We start from the raw sequence: 20,696 nt of genomic DNA on the forward strand, positions 1-20,696 counted from the left end.
ATCTTGGGTAGGATGATTTTGATTGGCTAACTGACTTCAGAAAGGCCCTGTGTCTATGAGGGGTGCTATGGTATAGTCACAGAATGGGTCAGGTATCAATGCTTCTGTAAATCTATATTATCTTATATAATACAAATATATTTCATGGCATTAAATCATCTCAGATGACTACACAATAAACATACAAACATAATATAAGGCTATCAAAAAACATGGCACTGATCCTGGCAGGCGCATTGCCAAACTGTTGTACCAAGAAAATTGTATGCTTTGAACAAGGCCCTGTGATGGTGCCAGGAAAAAAAGCTGAACAATTTTTCCAGGTGCAAAAATTAAGCTTGTATAGTGTGTACGATTGTCCGAGAATCTGGTACTGGCAAAACAAGAGATCATAAATTTGCTAAAAATGTACATTTTTTCATAGACCAAATCCACAATAAACAAGTTGGTAGTTATTGATAAGAATGATTTGTAGGGTTTCCGCGTTCCCCTCCACACTACACAACAAAATCTGCGTTTTCAGACACCGGCTATGACGGGAAAAGTCTTCTGCTGACAAAAGATGCAACTCCCAATCTCTGCACTTACACGTCTCCAGAGCTGGTTAATCTCCAATCCTTCTATTCTAAAGGGTTTTCAAAGCACTCCAGGTCCTTCCTGGAATCTACAGATTTGTGGAATTACAGTCCATTCCTTGGACAAAGACTGGCTCGGGCTATTGTGCAAACTTACAGACGTCCCTTAAAAGCGTGTACCCAACAACAATGCCAACGGGCTGAGCACTTGGTAACCACAAGTGTATTTTACTGCTTATTAGCATCCATGGACCTGGGCTGAGGCACACAGGGAATATTTGCATGTGTGGCTATAAATGTCATCCTGCTTAGGCTAGATGTTATTGCAGTGCGTTACTGTATGCATGTTAGATATGTCACAATACATATAGGTTACAGCAGCCAATTGGCATTGAATGGGTTTGCAAATGTACCAAAATACAGGTTTTAATGTCCAGTCCTTGCAGAATTTTTTTTTAGGAAAGCAGAACTGATTCACATCTGTGCACTCAGATCAGTCACAACGCACATGTGTTGTGGTGCACTGGATAGGTGTCCTGGGGTGCCATTCAAGGTAATGGGCACTGCAAATCTTGGCATGCCTAATATTGTGCATTACCATGTGTTACCACAAATCAGTAATGATAGTCAGCCCTAAGAGTTCAGTTTTACATGTAATCGTTTTATTAAATCGAATAAAAACAAAAGTTCTTACTTCTCAATTCAATTGACCAAAATATTTAAAAATGAATATAGTGAAAAAAACCTCATTCAGTCAGACTGGAAAATTTTCATCAATGCCACCATATTACAAGACCCCTTAATTGATTTCTATTCCATAGAATTTTGAAGCATGTACACATACACCTAACTTATCAAGAGATTGATTATATGAAAATATTTTTGCATTGCAATCAATTACACAAATATGAATTGATACTAAAAAATCAAGCGTGCATTGATTACAGTGCATGGTAGTACGATCAATTGATTTTTGGATGGAATTTTATAAAAACTTAAAATCAATATGTACAAAATGTACAAAGAAATTGTTAGCATCTGAAACACACAACATTGCCTTCTAAGGTTATAATGTGATCAGTTATTGATTCCTCAGTCATTTCCTACATTAAGTATTTATAATCCATTCCTGCAAACAATATTTAGAAATTTCAGCATTATTAGTCCTCATGGTTCTAAGATTCAACATAAACCCCATTGATTCCCCCTATAATCAATATACTGAATATATTGGGATATTGCAGAATAAATCATTACAAATGATGGGTCTAGCAGTCGTCATGTCTCTGCAATATATACCTGGCAATTGCTGCATATTATTATTTTATCAGCTGTCAAAAAATTTTTAGTATGGGTAATGAAAGAGTTAATGGCTGGGTGATAATGAGCACTGGGATGGAAAATGCACAGCATGCTGAGAAATGTAAACCTTTGGTATTTAAATCTACATGAGACAGAAATTGAATTTTTGCCTTTTTTTCTATAGAAAATAATACATTTTCATTTGCTGTGCATTCGCTTTATACTATGCAAATCTACAAGGAATGCCAGCTATTTATCATTGAATGTGATGTACATATGTAGAACCACATTGGGTGCAATCTGAGATATTTTCCAGCATGTTGGAAAACACCCAGAGATCTGCAAGCATGCCAGTGGTATCTGTGGAAGACAAGAATACCAATGTTGACAACTGCGATATCATTGCCACTTCTGATATCTGGATTTCCTCGCCTCAGTCTTAAAAGTACAATCATACCCAAAACTGAGTTATTAGGGGATTATCAAGAAGTCCATGTGTCATGACCGGTACTCTTTATTCTACATGCAGCAGAAGCAGGGACAAAAGTGACTTTATGCAAGAAACCCATGTTGACTTGAAAAGCATGAAGCATATGATTCTATCCACTGATGATAAAGTATAGAAGTTCTGGATGGACTGACCCTATAGAATACCACTTCTAATAAAGACAGACTGCTGAGATAAAAGAATACAAAGGTAAGGCACTCACCTTTGCTGGAGAAGACACTGGAATGGCATCAATAGCATTATGTGTCATGAAAAGCTTGCAGCATGCAGCACATTCAGCCCTGGAATGACTCTGCCTACATCGTCTCCTGCACAATTAATATCAATTCTTTCACGCCCAAGCTGAGCGGCGGATGCACACACATGAAAGTCTTGTGTCAATACACCGCTGAAAGTCAATAGTCAATAAAGCAGATTGCATAGCTGACATGGGTATTAGTAATGTCATGGCAATCACATTCCTGTGTTTTCTCCTCTTCTAATTTGACTCTGTATCTTTAAGAAAGCGCTGGCAGGGTGTATTTGCATGGCTGGGGCGGGGAGCAGCTGCTGTTCTGCAATGGATTCCACATTCATAGGAAGAAGCCTTTCACTGTCTGCTAATTGCTGTGACTGCCATTTGGTTTAACCCCTTTCAGGGCTTTGATGGTCTGCATCACTTATGGCAACCAAATCCTAGCCGATATCCAAAAGCTATGCGACTGCTGTTGGGTGCTGCCATTTTGGATGTGGTGTCAGGAGCCCCTGCAGACTCAGAGCTCCCCCCTTTACCCCTCAGGGCATGATCTGGGCCAGCACAGAAAATAGACCCTGATTTATTAAAGCTCTCCAAGGCTGGAGAGGATACACTTTCATCAGTGAAGCTGGGTTATCCAGTAAACCTGGAATGGATCTGGTCCATGAGTCAAAACATTTGCTAACAAATAGCAAAGGAATTTCAAGAAAATCCATTCCAGGTTTGCTGGATAACCCAACTTTACTGATGAAAGTGTATCCTCCCCAGTCTTGGAGAGTTTTAATAAACATGCCCAATGTCTGTGCAGGCCTTGAGGGCTAAAACTTTAATATATCAGTAATTCCACACTATAGGAAGAATACTACAAAATGCAAGGATGGGAGGGGGGAAGGTGCTCCAAAGTTGACTCTTTTTGGAGCAGTCAAATTTGTTAGCAAGTTGAGAGACACTGTGGATACTGTAATTATATCAGCGGGTTCCTTAAGTTCTAATGGTTATTTCAAGGGTCCCCCCTATGAGAAAGGCTGCTTCTTGTGGCCCAGATGAAACCAGCATGATATGGTCAATACATATTACCATTGATTAAAATTTCCTTCCCTTACCCTCCATATTCCTATCCAACTTTATGTCTTGTATAATTGTAGCCCTGAAGAAGGGGGGTGCTTCTTGTCTGAAAATGTGTTGGGTTAAAGGTAAATACAGACTATATTAGACCCCACATACAAGTGGCTCTTCTTTTGTTTACATTTGAACACACCAAATAGAAAGCCCCTATGTTTTTAGTCCATTCTATACCCGTAGGTCCTTCATCCGTCTCATTATTACACACCAGGTTTACAAGCAGCAGGAGTATACAGCAGGCAAATGACTGACCGGTCATACCAACCCAACAACAATCTGGGGACCAAATTCTGCAAAGCCCTCACAACATTCCAAGGAGTTTCAAACTTCCAGGTTGAGTTGCAGCCATCACATAAACACAAACACTCGGCCTTTGCTAAAACAAACATGATGTAACCCAAGCTAGACAATTCACTGCACAATTCAACAGTGAAAATAAACGAGCTGGACACACAAACAAGGAGCACTTTTTAAATCCCCAATGAAGGCATTTGCATCAAGTCCATTCACTGGCGGTGTTTGTTATTTGCAGACTTATAATGGAAGACACTATTTCTACTTTGCATGTCTGTTGCATAGGAAATACACAAACACGCCTTTATATTGTACAAAATATAGGCACAGCTGCTGCTAATGTCAACTAATCAAATTTTTAATAAATTATATAATTATGAAGGATTAAAAATATGTTTCATTGTGGTTTTTAAAATGGCTATTAAATTAATCAACGGATTTGATATAGTGTATGAGACCTAGAGATGTACACTGGTGAATGTTCCTAGTTCTGCAAAGCATTGTTAATTTAATGCAGTCAATTTAAAAAGCAGCAAATTTAAGTCTTTATGTTATCTGTGTCCCTCTGTTGTTATCAAAACAGGTGCCCCCTTTGGAAGATTTACCCTATATTCTAGTTCTGCTGAAAATTTGACAAATTGTGGACTATCGCTCAAAAGGTTAGGTACATTTAAACATCTCTCCAACTGTTATATGTGTATATGAGTAGCCCAATGTAGGACATTGTTTCCTGCACTGTGGTTGCATAAAAGCCAAGCAGGACACCGGATCTTACACAACACAACGCCCAGAGGGACTGGTAACAAGCTACGAAAAAAACATAAGGGCCACTTTATGCAGTGAATGGAACATTGACTATTTTCTAGTTAAGAAACTTGCAAGCTAAAATGTTAGATACATTGCTTTATAATCAAACCCTAGATAATAAAATTTTATATAAAAAAAACAACATAAAACATAAACTAAATATAAGAAAAAAATGTCTACCCTACATAAAACAAAAACAGTATGCAACCACACAAGCAACAATATTGCAGACAACTGAACAAGGGCTGATTTGGGATTGAGCGATCCCAAGTGGCTACCCACAGCTGCCACCTTGCCAGCTGCTCTATCATTTGCACCGCTGGGCTGGTTCTTGAAGAACCAACATTGGCAGATTTGAGTTGGTAGCACTCGCTGCCTCCCTATCCATTCTCTATGGAGCTGCCATCAGAACAAGCTATTTGTAGCATCTCCAGAGAGGAAGCTGTTCCCTGGCATGAGGAAGTGATAAACACACGGCATCCTCACCACCAGTATAACCTCACCACAAAAATATCATCCCCCAAAATAAATAAAAAAATATAAATTAAAAAACACAAAGCAAAAAAATTAAAACAAACAGCTTAGAAACACATACCTCAACTAGACCAAATGTTGGCACTTTGGCTCCAAAGGTGGCATCATAGTGGCACATCCAGCCATCTTTTAGCCAACACATACAAATCTTATTGTCACAAGTAAATGGCTCCCTATGGTATGAAATCCACAAGTGGAATATAATCCCGGATTGCATAGTGCACTATGGTATGACTGAATGCAATTACATCCAGCTTGTGTATCTTACTCCATTGGGAGATATTTGTTCCATTTATTGATTCATCACTACCGTTAGCTATGGTGCGACTAAAACTCATCGCTCAAATCTGACTCTGATAATTACCTTCCAATCATCGGTTGTCATTAGGACCTCATCTATCACAGAAAGGTGATCCCAGCTCTTCCATCCGGTAAGCCTACCCATTTTTTTTTCAGGTACAATGGGCTTTTCTTTCATTTCATCCGTTAGAACGATGGGTTTGATGCCAAACCAAAATACCAGATCAACAGTTTAAAAAAAAAAAAGAATGTAAATCCACAATGAGATGATTCAGAGCCGGTGTACTTGTGCCATGTCACTAGTGAAGGAAGCTGATCTTGTGCAAAGCTGGACGCACTTGTGGTGAAGTGTAGTGTGGAGGAGGAATTGTTATAGTCAGTGGGAGTGACCATTCAAAGAGGCGGCCTACCACCCAACAGCCAGAGAGATTTCATCAATTTATCAATAGCCAGAGGGAGATCAAAGCTTTGTCTTTGTGAGTGGTCAGTCTGGATTTTTTTGTAACCTCCTCTCAGGTCAGACATTGCATAATGAGGATACTTCACACCTCCTGGCTCATTACATGGCTGGTGATACTGGACAGTTGTTTGGTGGACGTCTCTTTTTGCACTTCCATTAGCACAATTAATGGAAATTAAAATGGCAAAAATTCACAATAAGAGTGAAAAGTGGAAATGAAAATGCATTCGATGCAACTTAATGTACCAATTAAACCTATGATTGCATTAACTACACTTTTTATTGACTTGTCATTGGCAATAGCTTGGTGCAAGGTGATTATTAAATTTATTATTATACTTAATGCTGATGTATACTCAGTTTGGGTGGTCGGTGGAAACATTGCCATGCAGCATCCAGGGGCAGCTTGCCACCTTCATCTTGTCACAGATTTGAAATGGAACACCTTTCTCCTTTCATTCTTTTTTTTGCATCTCAGTGCAGCAATTCTCCTCCAACCCTCTCCAGCCACTTTCTTGCCACAGTTGGCTGCATATCGTTGCCTGCTTTGGCTTTTTTATAGTTGCAATGGTGGACCATATCTTGGCAATGTCCGTTTGCGTGGCTCAGGTTTGAGCAGCCTGTAAATTATTGTAAACTTATAGATGTGTACTGGGTAAAACTTGCATGATGCAAATATCAAGAGGTGAGGAAGTGACAGCTGTACTGAGCTCCATACAGATGCTAGATTTGTGTAGTTGGAGACGATCAATTCTGATTGATAAAAATTACAAAATCTCTGGACATAGTATTGCCATCAAAACTCTTGGGGAGGTTTGGGGAACTAGTGGGAACATTTTCTGAGAATATTCAGTCTATTCAGTAAAAGATTTATCTCCCAGATTTATTTGAGTTCAACATCAGATTAGTCAAACTTCAAAAAAGTTTGCCTAGCTTCTCTTGTTCCCTTAACCCACCATAAACAAAACCCCGGCATGATCGCCATCACTAGTAACATTTCTCTAGGAATATCCAACAAGTACACTAACCTAATATTTAGTATTACTGAATCATGTTTAAACTAACATTGGAGAATTGGTGAGGCTCTCCAGTGCACTTATTTTATCTTTTTAAAGGTTTTTGTATCTTTTGTGTGAATGTTGCAACATTTGCAAAGAGAAAAGATTATGAACATACCGCTAGGCGTTACTAGAATTATTTATCAATGTAAACTTTTATAAGGAGATTGGGGTAAACTGGAGATCTTTGAATATAGGGAATATCCGCATATTGGTCCTGATTTAATAAAGCTCTAAAAGGCTAGAGAGGATACAATTTAATAATTGAAGCTGGGTGATTCAGCAAACCTGGGGTTCTCAAAAGTCATTTGCTATTTGTTAGCAAAGGTTTTCAGTTCTGGACCAGATCGGTTTTAAATTTGCTATGTCACCCAGCTTCACAGATGAAAGTGTATCCCCTCCAGCCTTGGAGGGCTTTAAAAATCCAGCCCATTGTACTGATGCAATGGGGCAGCTCTCTGTTCACATATTACGGGACAGCTATTGGCACCGTACGTATTTACATGAAGTTTGTTATCTGCTCCAATTTGTATTGACCTGCCTGCTCTATGTTGTGCTATTCTCTTCTTATCAAATTTACATTTCTAGTATTTTGTAGATTGCTGATTAACTTGATGCCCCAATTAGTACCCACAATATCAACAATCATGAATACCCTACAGGAAATGAACAATTTCGTACAATACCTTCTTATCATTGTGAAATAAAATGATCCCTTTCATGTTATCAGTTAGGCAGAACTATGGTTTCCTGAATGTATATGAAGATAATACACCTGCCATGTCATTGAATGACTTCTTCACACCTCCAATGATCACTTATTGTGGTCTCTTCTCATTAGGCTGTGTTGTCTGGGGTCTCTCCATTTTTATTTTGTATTGAAGCACAAACTCAATCTCTTCCATTCTCTCCCCTGCTTTACATAACAAACTGGGTTGTTTTAGCTTTGCATTATCATAGAATGTAAAGGATGGGACATACACATTTCATTAAGTAATAAAGGAGGACCTTTTGTGTAGAAACCAAACTCCGAAAAAAGTCCTCAACATACTTTTACAAAAGTTTAGGAACCCTGATGGTTATAATTGCTGTCTTCATTTTCACAATAGACAAAGTGATGGGAATTAAAATAGTTTAGAGTTAAACAGGGAGTAAAAATCAAATCTTTTGATGGGGACATCTTTACTGTTTTTCTTACTTTACTTCTCCGACAGAAAGTCTGACAGAAACAATATATTCTTTGCATATTTTAACCCCTATACCCCATCAGCCAATGGCCCTTGTTGCTTTATTGTAGTAGTGTACACAAACAAAAAAAAAGTCCTGGCAAGTAAGAAAAAGGATCTGTCTGTTGGAACTTTTTCTCTAAGCAGAGATTTCTTCCTCTTTAATGTCGGAGTGCAAGTAGGTCAAATGGGTGCCCCATTTAAAGACAAGGATCGTCTGAAAGGTAAGTATACAGGGACATAACTTTAGTCATAGCCATAAAAGTCAAAGTAGTAGATTTTTGTGTGTTTTCATTGAGTGATTATTTACAACGGTCAGCAATTGGTGGCCGGAATGGTAAAAAAGGTAGGGGCTTAGAATACGCACCAAAAGCCCAGAGATCATTCCAATAACGATCAGTTGATGCTGGAAAACACTGGTGAGGTAAGCTACGTACACACGTCCAACGGTTCTCGCTTGATAATCAGCTCAGGGCCTATATCAGGTGAAAATCTGGCATGTGTACAGCGCCAGTGGTCCATGGTCCGAATGACCGTCCTGGCGGATCAACGCACGATGGACGACTAACAATCCTAATGCAAGGGAAGGGGAAGAGCGCGCATCAAGGTGCCGCTCCGGTGTTCTCCTCCTCCCCTCTCCATAAAGCAAAGCGGTGCTGTATGTACAGCACTCGTTCATGCATCATGCAGTGCTAGTCGTTGGAAAGGATTGTGAAAGATCATTTCCAACGGCTATTATTGCATGTGTGTATGCGGCTTTAGCTGGAGAATTGCAATGACATCTTTTATCCCACATCTTTTTTAATTCTCCTTCTTTCTATTTTTATTTAAACATACATTGAGCCTGATATATTAAAACTCTCCAAAACTGAAGAAGATAGAATATCATGGGTGATCCAGCAAACCTAGAATAGATCTGATCTGGATCTGATTGAAAACATTTGTGAATAGCAATTGATTTTTAAGAAATCCATTCCAGATTTGCTAGATCACCCGGGTTCTCCTATGATAGTATATCTCAGGGTTTCTCACCATTTTTAACATGGAGGAACCCTTGAAATGCCTTTCAGGTCTTCAGGGAACTCCTTGCTATAATTACTATATCTAGAGCTCACAATGCATTAGTGAGGTGGTCCGTGAGAAGAATGCTTCTTACATTGCTGGCCATTGAGAAGATTGTCCCCCTTACAGGTTGCCAAAAAGATCATTGGTGCCACTTGGTCTAAAAGGCACAAATTGTTCATTGTTCAAGGAACCTCTAAGCAACCTCTGGAGGAACCCTAGGGTTCCACAGAACCCTGGTCTATCTTATAAAGTCTTGTAGAACTTTATTAAACCAGGCCCATTATGTTAGGGGTCTTTTAGATGAGAATGCCAGGTGTCACAGACAGGGGATACTGGGAAGCTCTATCCAAAATTTTCTATAGGGGCCCATGAATTGTAGTTACATCCCTGTATGTATTCTATAACAGGTTAGGGGGTCAGTATAGAAGTAATAGTGACAGGGTCACTTTATTTTTAAGTGTTCATGTAAAAGAAAGGTTTCATTATTAAATGTGATAGCAAACTTCTGATTAGGCTGATTTTTTTTCTTTAGCCCTGCATAGAAACTTCATTTTCAAACTCACAAAATACTTTGTCATCACTATTCACACAACTTCACGTCTTGCCAGAGAACTGAAGGCACAGCCTGCCACAAATTCCCATATGGCTCACATTAGTGTTATTATAATTAATAAGTGATATTCCAGCAGCTACTTTTCCTTTCAATGAAACAGATGGCTTGTTACTAATACACTTTAGCTGCGTGTACTCCTAGGCTCTGACAAGGCTTTGTCACCCTTCCACATCCCTCAAATCGTTTTCTCATCCAAATTTTTCACATCATTGATTGGAAGACAAACGTTTTTGGTTTCACACAGCTGTGGAGAACATTTGTTACAGAGAAACAGCATTATTATAATCAGGGGTAAAGAAAATATGGAATTGTTCTGCGTGTTGTAGATGAAGTTAAATACAAGAAGAAATTCATACGGACAGTAGGCAAATGACATGCTGCGTTATGTAAATAGGAATTTAAAAGGAAATTCCAACCAGCTGAAAAGAAATGCAACAGCTCTACCCCTGCTGGGCTTAATAGCTACAGAGAATTAGTAAGTGACTAAAGCCTTGTACAGATCATAGATTGACATCAGATAATTGTCACTGGAAATAATCTTTTGTGATTGTTTCCAGTGATAGAAGAACAAATGAGTGCTGTATAGACGATGCCATTCTGTTCAATGGAGAGGGGAAGTGAAGAGAGAACACCCCACTGTGCTCTCCTCTATCGGAGTACACAGTAGTCCTTCCCTATTGGTCATTTATCACTCCAACATGGCAGATTGATGAACGACATCAGGTGGGGGTGAGAGGGATGGCTGTATACATATAAAATGATTGTCACCCAAGATGAAGGATAAAGCTTGTTAAAGGAGACAAGCTTAGAGCTTTCTGGAAGAAACAGTTCTTCAGATCTGGTACCACTGTTCCGCCTCCTGCCAGCTTTTTGGACAACTAGTATACAAAATGGAGATACCAAACCAGAATTTGTTCCCTTCTAAAAGCCCATCTAGGTTCTCTCCTTTCATCGTTCTGCAAAACAGGCCACGTGCCCACTTTCAGTTCTTAGCAGTTCTCCATCAAACTATAGGGAATTTATTCCATTTGAACAAAACAATATGTCAATACTTTTTGATGCAATTTCAAAGGGAACTAAAAGCATTTGTGTTTCTGGAAATTAAGTCTAGAAGTCAAAAAAAGTCTCACTTGTTCCAGGTCAGTGACTCACAATGTATTAAAGCCAGAATACTAACATTGCTGGCCTCTCTTCTTCTCTGATCTCTAGTGTGTTTTAAGCCCTCTGTCTCTGATGCTCCCTACAGAAATACCAAACATAAGTGAACCTGACCGACAGACCTATAAAAAATTTGTGGGATGCCCTAACTTAAAGCTATGGGCATCAACATGAGGGTGGCTCCTCTTTGCAGCTATAACAGACCTCATTCCCCTGGAAAGACCCTTTCTGTGGGTATTTGGGCTTATTAAGTCTAAATATAAGTATAAGGTCAAACAATGATGTTGGGTAAGAAGACCTGACTTACAATCAACATTCCTATTTATTATAAAGGTATACATTATTGGAGGGGTCAGGGTTCTTTCCATACTACTCAAGTTCCTCTGTGTCTAAAGCTACGTACACACTTCCAATTATTATCGTTGGAAAACGAACGACGAACGTTCATGCACGATATATACGACCGATCGTATAGCACCGATCCTGCACATAGAGTTAACGACACGATCGTTCGTAGATATTGTACACACAATAGATAATCGTTTGAGCGATAGAGGAACTATGTGCACGACAGGAAAGTGAACGGACGTTCGTTCATCACGCATGCTCTGAACATGGACGATCAACGAACGACCGTACACACGAACGATGTTCAACGATCGTCGTCCAATCCGATCCGTCGGTCCGGTCGTTCGTTTCCAGCGACTTTCCTCGTTCGTCGGCGTCGTTGGTTACTTTTTTACAAACGATTTTTTGCCCAATCGATCGTTCGTCGTTCGATTGGAACGATAAAAATTGGAAGTGTGTACGCACCTTAACTAGTGAAATGGCTTTATTGAACTTGTTTGTTGGATGAGCTCTGGCTCGCAATCTGCATTCCAATTCATCACAAAGGTGTTTAGTGGGGTTCAGGATCTGTACAGACCAGCTGAGTTTCTCTACATGTTTTTATAGAGCTGGTTTTGTCCACAGGGACACAACCATACTGGAAAAAATTTTTTACAGGCCACGGACTCACATTGTAATAAAGCCAAAGAAAGTCAGAAAACTTGCCGACCTTCATTCTTCTCTGATTAAAGTGTCTTTTAAGTCCTCTGTCTCTGATGCTCCCTACAAAAATACGGTTTACGTCCAGCTTGAAAACCTGACCGTCACACCTATAGAAATTTGCAGGATGCCCCAACTTAGAACTATGGGCTGCTCTTTGCAGCTATAACGAACCCCACTCCTGGAAAGACTTTTTCTGTGGGTGTTTGGGCTTATTAAGTCTAAAAAACAAGTATAAGGTCAAACAATGATGTAGGGTAAGAAGACCTGAATAACAATTGGAATTCCTTTCATTACAAAATAATATACAATATAGTAAAGGTCAGGGCTCTTTGCATACTAAAGTTCCTTCATGTCAAACTAGTCAAATGGCCTTATGGAGCTGTTTTTTTGGGTGAGCCCTGGCTCACAATCTGCACCAAAATCCATCACAATGATGTTTCGTAGAGTTGAGGTCAAGATCTGTGCAGATCAGTTACTCTACATTAAATTCATGTCTTTATGGAGCTGGCTTTGTCCACAGGGGCACAGCCATCTTGGAACAGAAAAGAACCTTAAACAAAGCGTTACAATGATGGAGTACTATTCTCCTAAATGTCTTTAGATGTAATATTAATTTTACCCTTCATTGGAGCCACCTCAATGTTGGGTAAGAAGACCTGACTTACAATCAGCGTTCTTTTTCATTACACCTCAACTAAAAAATCTGGAGGGATGACTACAACCTTTTGGCCATAAGGGTAGAAGTGGTGGTGAGATGTCCACAAACTGTCACCATGTGCATTGAACTAGGAACTAGCCAGAGCTGGCTCCCTCCAGGTTGCGTTTTTTGAAGCATATTTCTACAAGAAATCAATCCACTCATCTCTATCAGGGAAGCTCCAGAAACTTTCCAGGGACAAGTATTTTTTATTGGCTGAATTATCTTTTTGTACAATACATTTGGATACTAGAGAGCTGTTAAATAAATGAGGTTTACTTTATTTGGTTCCACATGTAAAATAGGCTGACAATGAAAAATCAACATAAAAAGTGAATTCCAGGTGCTCTAACAAAAGAAAACAAAACGTCAGACAGATTTCAGCTTTATGAGATAATCTCGCACAGAGCGTGTCGGCTGGTCTTGGCTGCTAATGGACGCTGTAGCGCATTTGTATTTTGATGCTGTCCGGCCTATCCCTATAGTTTTCATGTTCTGTTATGTATACAAGCATGGGGGCACTTAAGATGACTGCACAGATCACTGGGCATGGAATGTGCCCGCTACAAAGACTCCATTCCTCAAAAATAAACTGTCATGGTTCTGCAGAAAAACTTTTAGGAAATGTAAACAAGGAATATGAAACTGTGCAAACAGAATCTGAGCAATGTTCAGAGGTCAAGTTAGTGGATTTTTGTGTGTTTTTAACATTTTTTGGTGATTTAACAAAAGAATTAGTATACAGTTATAAATATAAGTTCTCCAAAAAATGCAAGGGACAGAAAAAGAGACATGAGGACAGACAGAAAGAGAGAGCTTGAGATATCAAAAAAATAATGACAGAAGGAAAAGGAAGACAGAGAGAACAAAAGCAAGGGAAAGGGAGGGGGAGAGAGAAAAAAAGAAGGATAAGGAGTGAGAGAGACAGAAGGAGAAAGGGAAGAATGAAGTAGAAAGGATAAGGGAAATGATTAAGTAGAAAAGAAAGAAAAGGGAGAAAAGAGAGAGAAAAAAAAAGAAGGAAATAGAAAAAAAGAAAAGAAAAAAAAAATAGGGAAAAAAACACCTAAAAAAAGGGGGCGATAGAGAAAAGAAAGAAGGAAAAGGTAAAGAGACAGAGATAAGGAAAGAAAAAAAGAAAGAAATATATTTTTTACCTCTGATTTGGAATAGATATACAGTCAGTCACTTTTGATCAGCATGCTTGTTATGGGACAGTGAGTCAGAAAGTAATGAAGGCAAAAAGTCATCAGCTATGCAGGAAGCATTTTTAGAGGGACAAGTCATCCGTGGAAGATATTGGGTTTTCTCTCAGCACCTTTAACTATCTACTATCTATATTTTCAGAGCCTGGGAAGCTTCCTAATATACAAATTAACTAATATCCTAGGCCAAAATATTTTAATATTTGTGCTCTTCCTGCTTTAAGATAATTGGAGGTCAGCCCGAGTCATTGTTTTTGAGTTCACCTGCAGGATTGACATCTATGATAAGCGGCGGTTTGGGGCTAGATACCTCTATTTTTTCTTGCTCACATAGATGATTATAACTAAAAGTATGGGGACCCCACAAACAATAGGCAATTGATAAAACTATGCTTGTGTTATCTTAAGTAATACAGATGCAAACAATGCTTAGTTAATATCCTCTGAAAATATTCAAGTTGGTCAAGGGCCACATGTGTAGACAAAACACAAGCTAGTTATTCTTTCTGGAGACGGGAAAGCTTAATTTCCTTTTTAATCAGGTATAACACCCCAGACTCCTGCTCTACATGCTTAACATGGTGATGAGAATTGAGTTGGAAACAGACAAGAGAGCCAATATGTAACACTAAGAAAAATATCAGGGGCCCGTAATATATCTATGAAAGTTTCTGGTGCCAAGCCCTTGTTTACTCCAGGTCATTTACAGAACTTTCTGTGCTCCATAAATTTACATAAGTGCAGCAAGTTTTAGATGTTCTTCATAAACTTTAAAGCCATCACATTTATGACTCCTCATATACCAACACACAACTTTTATTATCTTGCAAAAAAAAATCACTGTCATCACAGAGACATCCTAATACAGAAGATATCTGCTTGTCTTTTTTCCATCACAATAAATAAATAAGGAGTTTATTATTCATTTTAGGATAATGGGCAGAGTCTTGTAAGCTATTCCATCATGCCCATGGACTACCCTTTATCTAGAATTCCTGGTTTATAGGTTTTTAGTTAATTTTAAGATGTCAGGGGCCCAAATGGGTCTCCCCAAACAATGCTGTGACCGTAGACATTTGAATGAGGGAAGCTTGAGGAAAGCTTTTTAAATTTTCAATTTGGAACTCCAGTTTTTTTTGGAGTGGTTCATTCCTCTTACCACTGCGATGTGCTGGTTGCCCATTACTGGTGTTGAAGGACCATTTTTGATTGGTATGATTGTGTTTAACTCAATCATTTCCTGAGGAAGTAGACACTGTGAAACGTATCGAAAGAAACAACATTATTTGGGAATCATGATTGAGATTGAGAATGTGATTTTAATAATGGTGTATGTTTACACGAATATTAAAATCACAGTTCCTGATCTAAAAAAACGCTCTTTTGTCAGCATTTATAAGGATAACTTCTTTGGAGTTATTTTTGTAACACTCATCCAATAGTCATTTGTGGTTGGATTTTTGTTCAAGATTTCACATACAAGTTTATAGATTATCCATATGTAAGGAGGATGACCCATGTGCTGTTTTTCAGTACAGAGTCCCTTTATGGACAATGCTCCCCCATGTTGCTTTCAGAACCCCTGATACAAGGCACCCAACGTTTGTTTAGCAATCCTCAGGCTACAATATCATACAGAATCAATGTAATTCCATGTCACTTTTTATCCACCCCTGGTGAATCCTGTGCATTGATTGGAACTTGGGCAATACAAAAAGCAAACAAGATCCTAGATATGGATAAAATGTTTGCTAATATATTAACTATTATTAACTGGACAGATAACCTTTGGCCTTGAAGACCTTGTAAAAGTCATTATAGAGCAATTGGTGTTAACTATGACCTGTACTTAAATGTTAACATAATGACATGCTTACATCTCTCTGGAATGTGTAAATAAATAAAGAAAAGCTTCAAGTGTATTCAAGGCAATTTTCTTTGTAAAAAAAAAAAAAAGGTTCTCCTATATGTGTCTTTGACATGACAACACCATGAATATTCATCTCCAATTCCCAAAGCATGTGTCAGCCCTTCCTACGTCATTTGTGATGGATTGCAAGGAACTCAGACCTCTCCTCATCTCCAGAACTTCTCCTTGTGTACAAGAACCAGGATCAACGTGCAAAATTTCCAATAAAATCTTCAGATATCATTTGTACTTACAAAAACTTTCAATGGTATATTTGGCAAAAAGGAGATAATTTTGGGAACTGGATGATCTGGATCTGTGTTTCCTGTAGTAAAGGGAACCTGGATCCAGATCACCTAACATGTAAGTACACTAGAGGGGATGTGGGGTCCTTTTAAGTTTAGTTGCATTCAGAAGCCTTTATATTGGACATACATTTCTTTTCTCATCATAAGGAAATAGTCAAATTTGAAAATGTGTAAATAATAAACATTGATGGATAAAGATAAGTCTGTATAATATACAGAGTACAGATGTTAACTATTAATATCAGCAAATTCAGTTTGCAATAAATGTCCTTGATTAATGATTACACGTGCCTGCTATCTTATTATAGCACGTGTGGGTCAATACCCTTTATTATGTTCTATCTTATAATGCAATGTGAAACCTGTCACCTGTTGTGGGGCTGTACCCAGCATGGGTAAAGCTATAGAGCCCAGCATGGCCAGAACTATAGAGCCAAGAATGACCAAGACTAGGCAGCCCAGCATGGTCCCGCATGGCCAGGTGTATTCAGCCCAGAGGAGTCAGAACCACAGACCCCAGCAGTGAAAGTCTACAGAGCCAAGAACAGAGAGAATGACAGGGACCAGCATGGCCAGAACTTCAAATCCAGTATAGCTAGGGCTATACGGGTCAACATTACCAGAACTACAGGGCCCAGAACCAAAAAGACTGTCATGGTCAGGACAACAGGGCTTAGAAAAAAACAGTTTAAAGCCTAGAATTGCCAGGACTACAGAACCCAGAATGACCAAAACTACAGAGCTCAGCATGGACAGAACTATAAAGCCTAGCAAGGCTAAAATTACAAAGACCAGCACGGCCAGGTGTACTGAGCCCAGAGTGGCCAGAACCAAAGAGCCCAAAAGTGATAAGCCTAGAACAGTCAGAATGATGGACCAACACGGCCAGAACTTCAAATCCAGAATAGCTACAATAATATGGTCCACAACAACAGGGCTTAGCAAAGCCAGAACCACAAAGCCTAGAATGGCCAGAATTACAAAACCCAGCATGAGCAAATCAACGGAGCCCAATATGGCCAGAACTACATAGCACAACAACTCAATATAGCTTGAGTTTCCCATGGTTAGTAATTCTCACCAGCGTGGGATTCAAGTAACACAATGCCCAAGTGTGCTGACAAGAATTCCAGGGGCTGCCAATGCTGACTTGGCAGGATGATCAGAATTTGGGTCCCCTATTGCACTCCATGGTTTCTTATATTGACTCCTGCATCACTAAATAAGTGGCTGGTGGATGAAACCACAGGGTACCAAAAATCTGACATTTTCAGAAATTAGCAATTCTAAAGATTCATCAGCCAGTAGCTGGTTCTTATCACAATGGAGTTTGTGATGCAGGCAGTGGGAGTATTCACAAACGTCTTTGCAGGTAACCCCTTTTTAAACACTAATTTAAGCTAGTATTTTACCTAAGGTAGATTCAGTTCTGCCCAATCTATTGGAACCAATTGGAGCCTGCAAATACTGGGCATGTAGGGGTTAAGTAGAACTCAGAAGCACTGCCAAATATTGTCTGATAACCTATCATTATGTACATTCATCATCTACTGGCAGTCTGAGTCATGGAGAAGATCGTGACAGTGTTGTGATATACGCATGGACCTGTAGATTTCACACTATACATATCCAGGTAAATCAGCAATAATATTCTATTTGCTGTATCATAGTTGCAGAAATGTACTGGTCATCTGCACAGAAAGTGCATGAAGTCTCCCCAAAAAGACACAGATAGCAATTAAATGCTGTCAGATGTTTCTAGTTCTGTCCCACAACCACTTCAATGACGCCCTTGGTACTACGATACTAATACTGGCAGATTCCCCAAAGGAATATAGAAACTATACTGCTTAGAGAAATAGGAGGTTGTCTTACAGCAATGCTCTGTGTCACCAATACAAAAAGTGGTGAGGAATTTTCCCAAAGGAGACACAGCAATAGTAATGTGACTGAACAAAAAGACTTTGGTTGGTGTCACTTTAATCCAAAAGCTCCAAGATACTTCAGGATAGGACCATCCTAAATCTTAAAACCTAATGGGCAGTTTAAAATTTTTACATCCTATCCAAATGGAAAAAAATGGCTTTTTCCATTTGGTTACCATTGGTTGGCCATTGGTAACCAAATGGTAAAAGCCATTTTTTTTCCTTTTAGATAGGATGTACAAATGTTAAACTGCCTATTAGGTTTTAATTTTCGCCATTGTGATGAATGCCATGGTGGCTTCAAAGGATCTTATGGCACTGGGTTCCCAGGTCTGAATTTCAGTGTTTTTCCACCTATTAGGAGGTAACTGTCTCCTCCAAAAGGATACTTGGCTCCCACAAGGGCATACTGGTAGAACAATGGGCTCCATGCCAACCCCCACCCCAACCTCATATTGGTTTGAGATCAGTGTTTCTCAACCAGAAGTTTCTACAGAAATTGCTAGAGGTTCCTTGATCAATGAGCAATTTGGTTCTTTTGGGTCAGTTTACCTGACACCAATGATCTGTAAGGGCAACATTCTTCCCAGTAGACACAAATGTAGTGGGCTTTCTTCTTACTGACCACCACACGAATATACTGTGAGCTGTAGATATAGTAATAATAGTAGGGGTTCCCTGTAGATTTGAAAGTTATTTCAAGGGTTACCCCATGGTAAAAACAAAGACTGCCTTAGACTATGGTAATGATATATAACTATGGTAGGAACATTAAACTGTTATCTCTGCCCAGAGTCATTTATTGACATGACCATTGACTCAGTAAAGATGCCAGCAGTGTATAAACCATTAACAAAACAGATATATTCACTCTCTAATTGTCCTTGTTTTAAGTACTACTAATATAGATGTGATAGCAAATCCAAGATATTACAGTTGTCACCAGAACAGAAGAAACAGGGACTATTCCAATAGGACAGCTGCCCCTCATTCTGGAGACAATTCTTGTTCTCTTCCCAGGACAGAATATAGTGGAAAATGAGACTTCAATGAGATACGTTTTAATCAATACTCCAAAACTAAATACATTTACCTTTCAATATTCTTTATAACAAAGATATATTATAAACAACACCTGACCTTTAACCCCCCTAATATTTGGTTCTAGTGTAAATAAGTTTCTCCTGTATTCTGCCCAATGACAAGTCTGACTACTAAGAGATTATTTAAATAGCTGTGCATGATCTCATTCAAAACAGTCATTAAAAATCAGCTTACAGACGCATTGACCTATTTTCCTATACCTCACTATTCTTGTCTGTTGTTCTTTCCGCTGAAGATTCCTTCTTCGGAGGATCATTTGGCATGTTTTCCTTTTGTACACTGTTTGCGTTTTTTCTTTTAGCAGAAGTCTGCAAACTAAAGTTTTTGCTTGTTGCTTTTTCAGCGGAAGATTGCTTCTTCGGAGGATCATTTGGCAGGTGTGCTTTTTGGACGACATTGGCGGGTTTCTTTTTGGCAGTGGTTTGAGAACTGAACAGCTGGATTCTGGCTGCCACCAGGCCAGCCGCCACCACCAGCTCCACATCGTTGCCGGTGGAGGACACTGGGTAATAACCGAGAGCCGTGATTTTGTTTAGGTAGCCTTCTCCTGGAATCGTGTAGGATTTGTCCTCTTGGACGTACCAGGTCTTAGTCCTCAGACCTTTCATAGTACCTTCTGGCCCATCTCCTGAGTGATCCAAAACCTCACCCAGAGGACCATCCTTGAATCCAAAATCTAAATAAATCTTGTTTTTAAAAAGAAAAAAAAAATCTCTGCTATTCAGACAACCTGGGAGGCTTGTGGAAGCGACTTCTGTCTCTCCTCCTGCCTTCTGCTTGTTGATGTGATCTAGTACTTATTACAATGACTAAGATTTCAAGGGCATGATTCACCTTTGATACTATTAGTGGAGGGACAAAAAAAGCTTTAAACAGATATGCTGTAGAACTGTTTGAGAATGAGTTTTGAATTGCTTATGAGTTTATGATTGCACTCTCCATGGAAACCTGAAAACATCTGTTTATTGGCTTGCAGATAAGCCGAGTTGTTAGTGTTCTGGAGAAACGCAATGGCAGGAATATGGGATAATGCAGGTAATAGGTTTACTGTGTGCAAATGACTGGAATCAACTCTGTGCAAACGGCATGCCTGAATGAATTTAGAAAGCCCCCTTCCATGGAAGATATTTTTTCTTCTGTTGGAGTAATTTCATGGTTCTATCTGGAATATGCGGGTTTAATACCCTAGTGGTTGAACTTGATGTGTTTTTTTCAACCATACTCGGTAACTTTTTATATTT

At 39.1% G+C, this 20,696-nt stretch overlaps 1 protein-coding gene and 1 long non-coding RNA gene across 8 annotated transcripts in view; one reads left to right on the forward strand and one right to left on the reverse strand.

The window, feature by feature from the left end:
- Nucleotides 1-20,696, reverse strand: part of PLEKHG5 (pleckstrin homology and RhoGEF domain containing G5) — a 205,894-nt gene that overhangs the window by 16,353 nt on the left and 168,845 nt on the right. The window contains exon 1 of one of the 7 annotated variants that reach the window (XM_072425731.1): nt 19,656-20,214. The exons of 5 other annotated variants lie outside the window; for them this stretch is intronic. In XM_072425731.1, the coding sequence (XP_072281832.1) occupies nt 19,656-20,063 (408 nt within the window). In that variant the 5' untranslated portion in view covers nt 20,064-20,214. Of the gene's footprint in view, nt 1-5,741; nt 5,885-19,655; nt 20,215-20,696 lie in introns of those variants that run through there. One more of the 7 variants, XM_072425732.1, reaches the window with a different exon arrangement.
- LOC140340485 (uncharacterized) lies at nt 5,520-20,166 on the forward strand. The gene is made up of 2 exons (XR_011922656.1): nt 5,520-5,808; nt 19,799-20,166. It is a non-coding gene; the product is annotated as an uncharacterized lncRNA (long non-coding RNA).

The sequence above is a fragment of the Pyxicephalus adspersus genome, chromosome 11 (genome assembly GCF_032062135.1).
Source record: "Pyxicephalus adspersus chromosome 11, UCB_Pads_2.0, whole genome shotgun sequence".
NCBI lineage: Eukaryota > Metazoa > Chordata > Amphibia > Anura > Pyxicephalidae > Pyxicephalus > Pyxicephalus adspersus.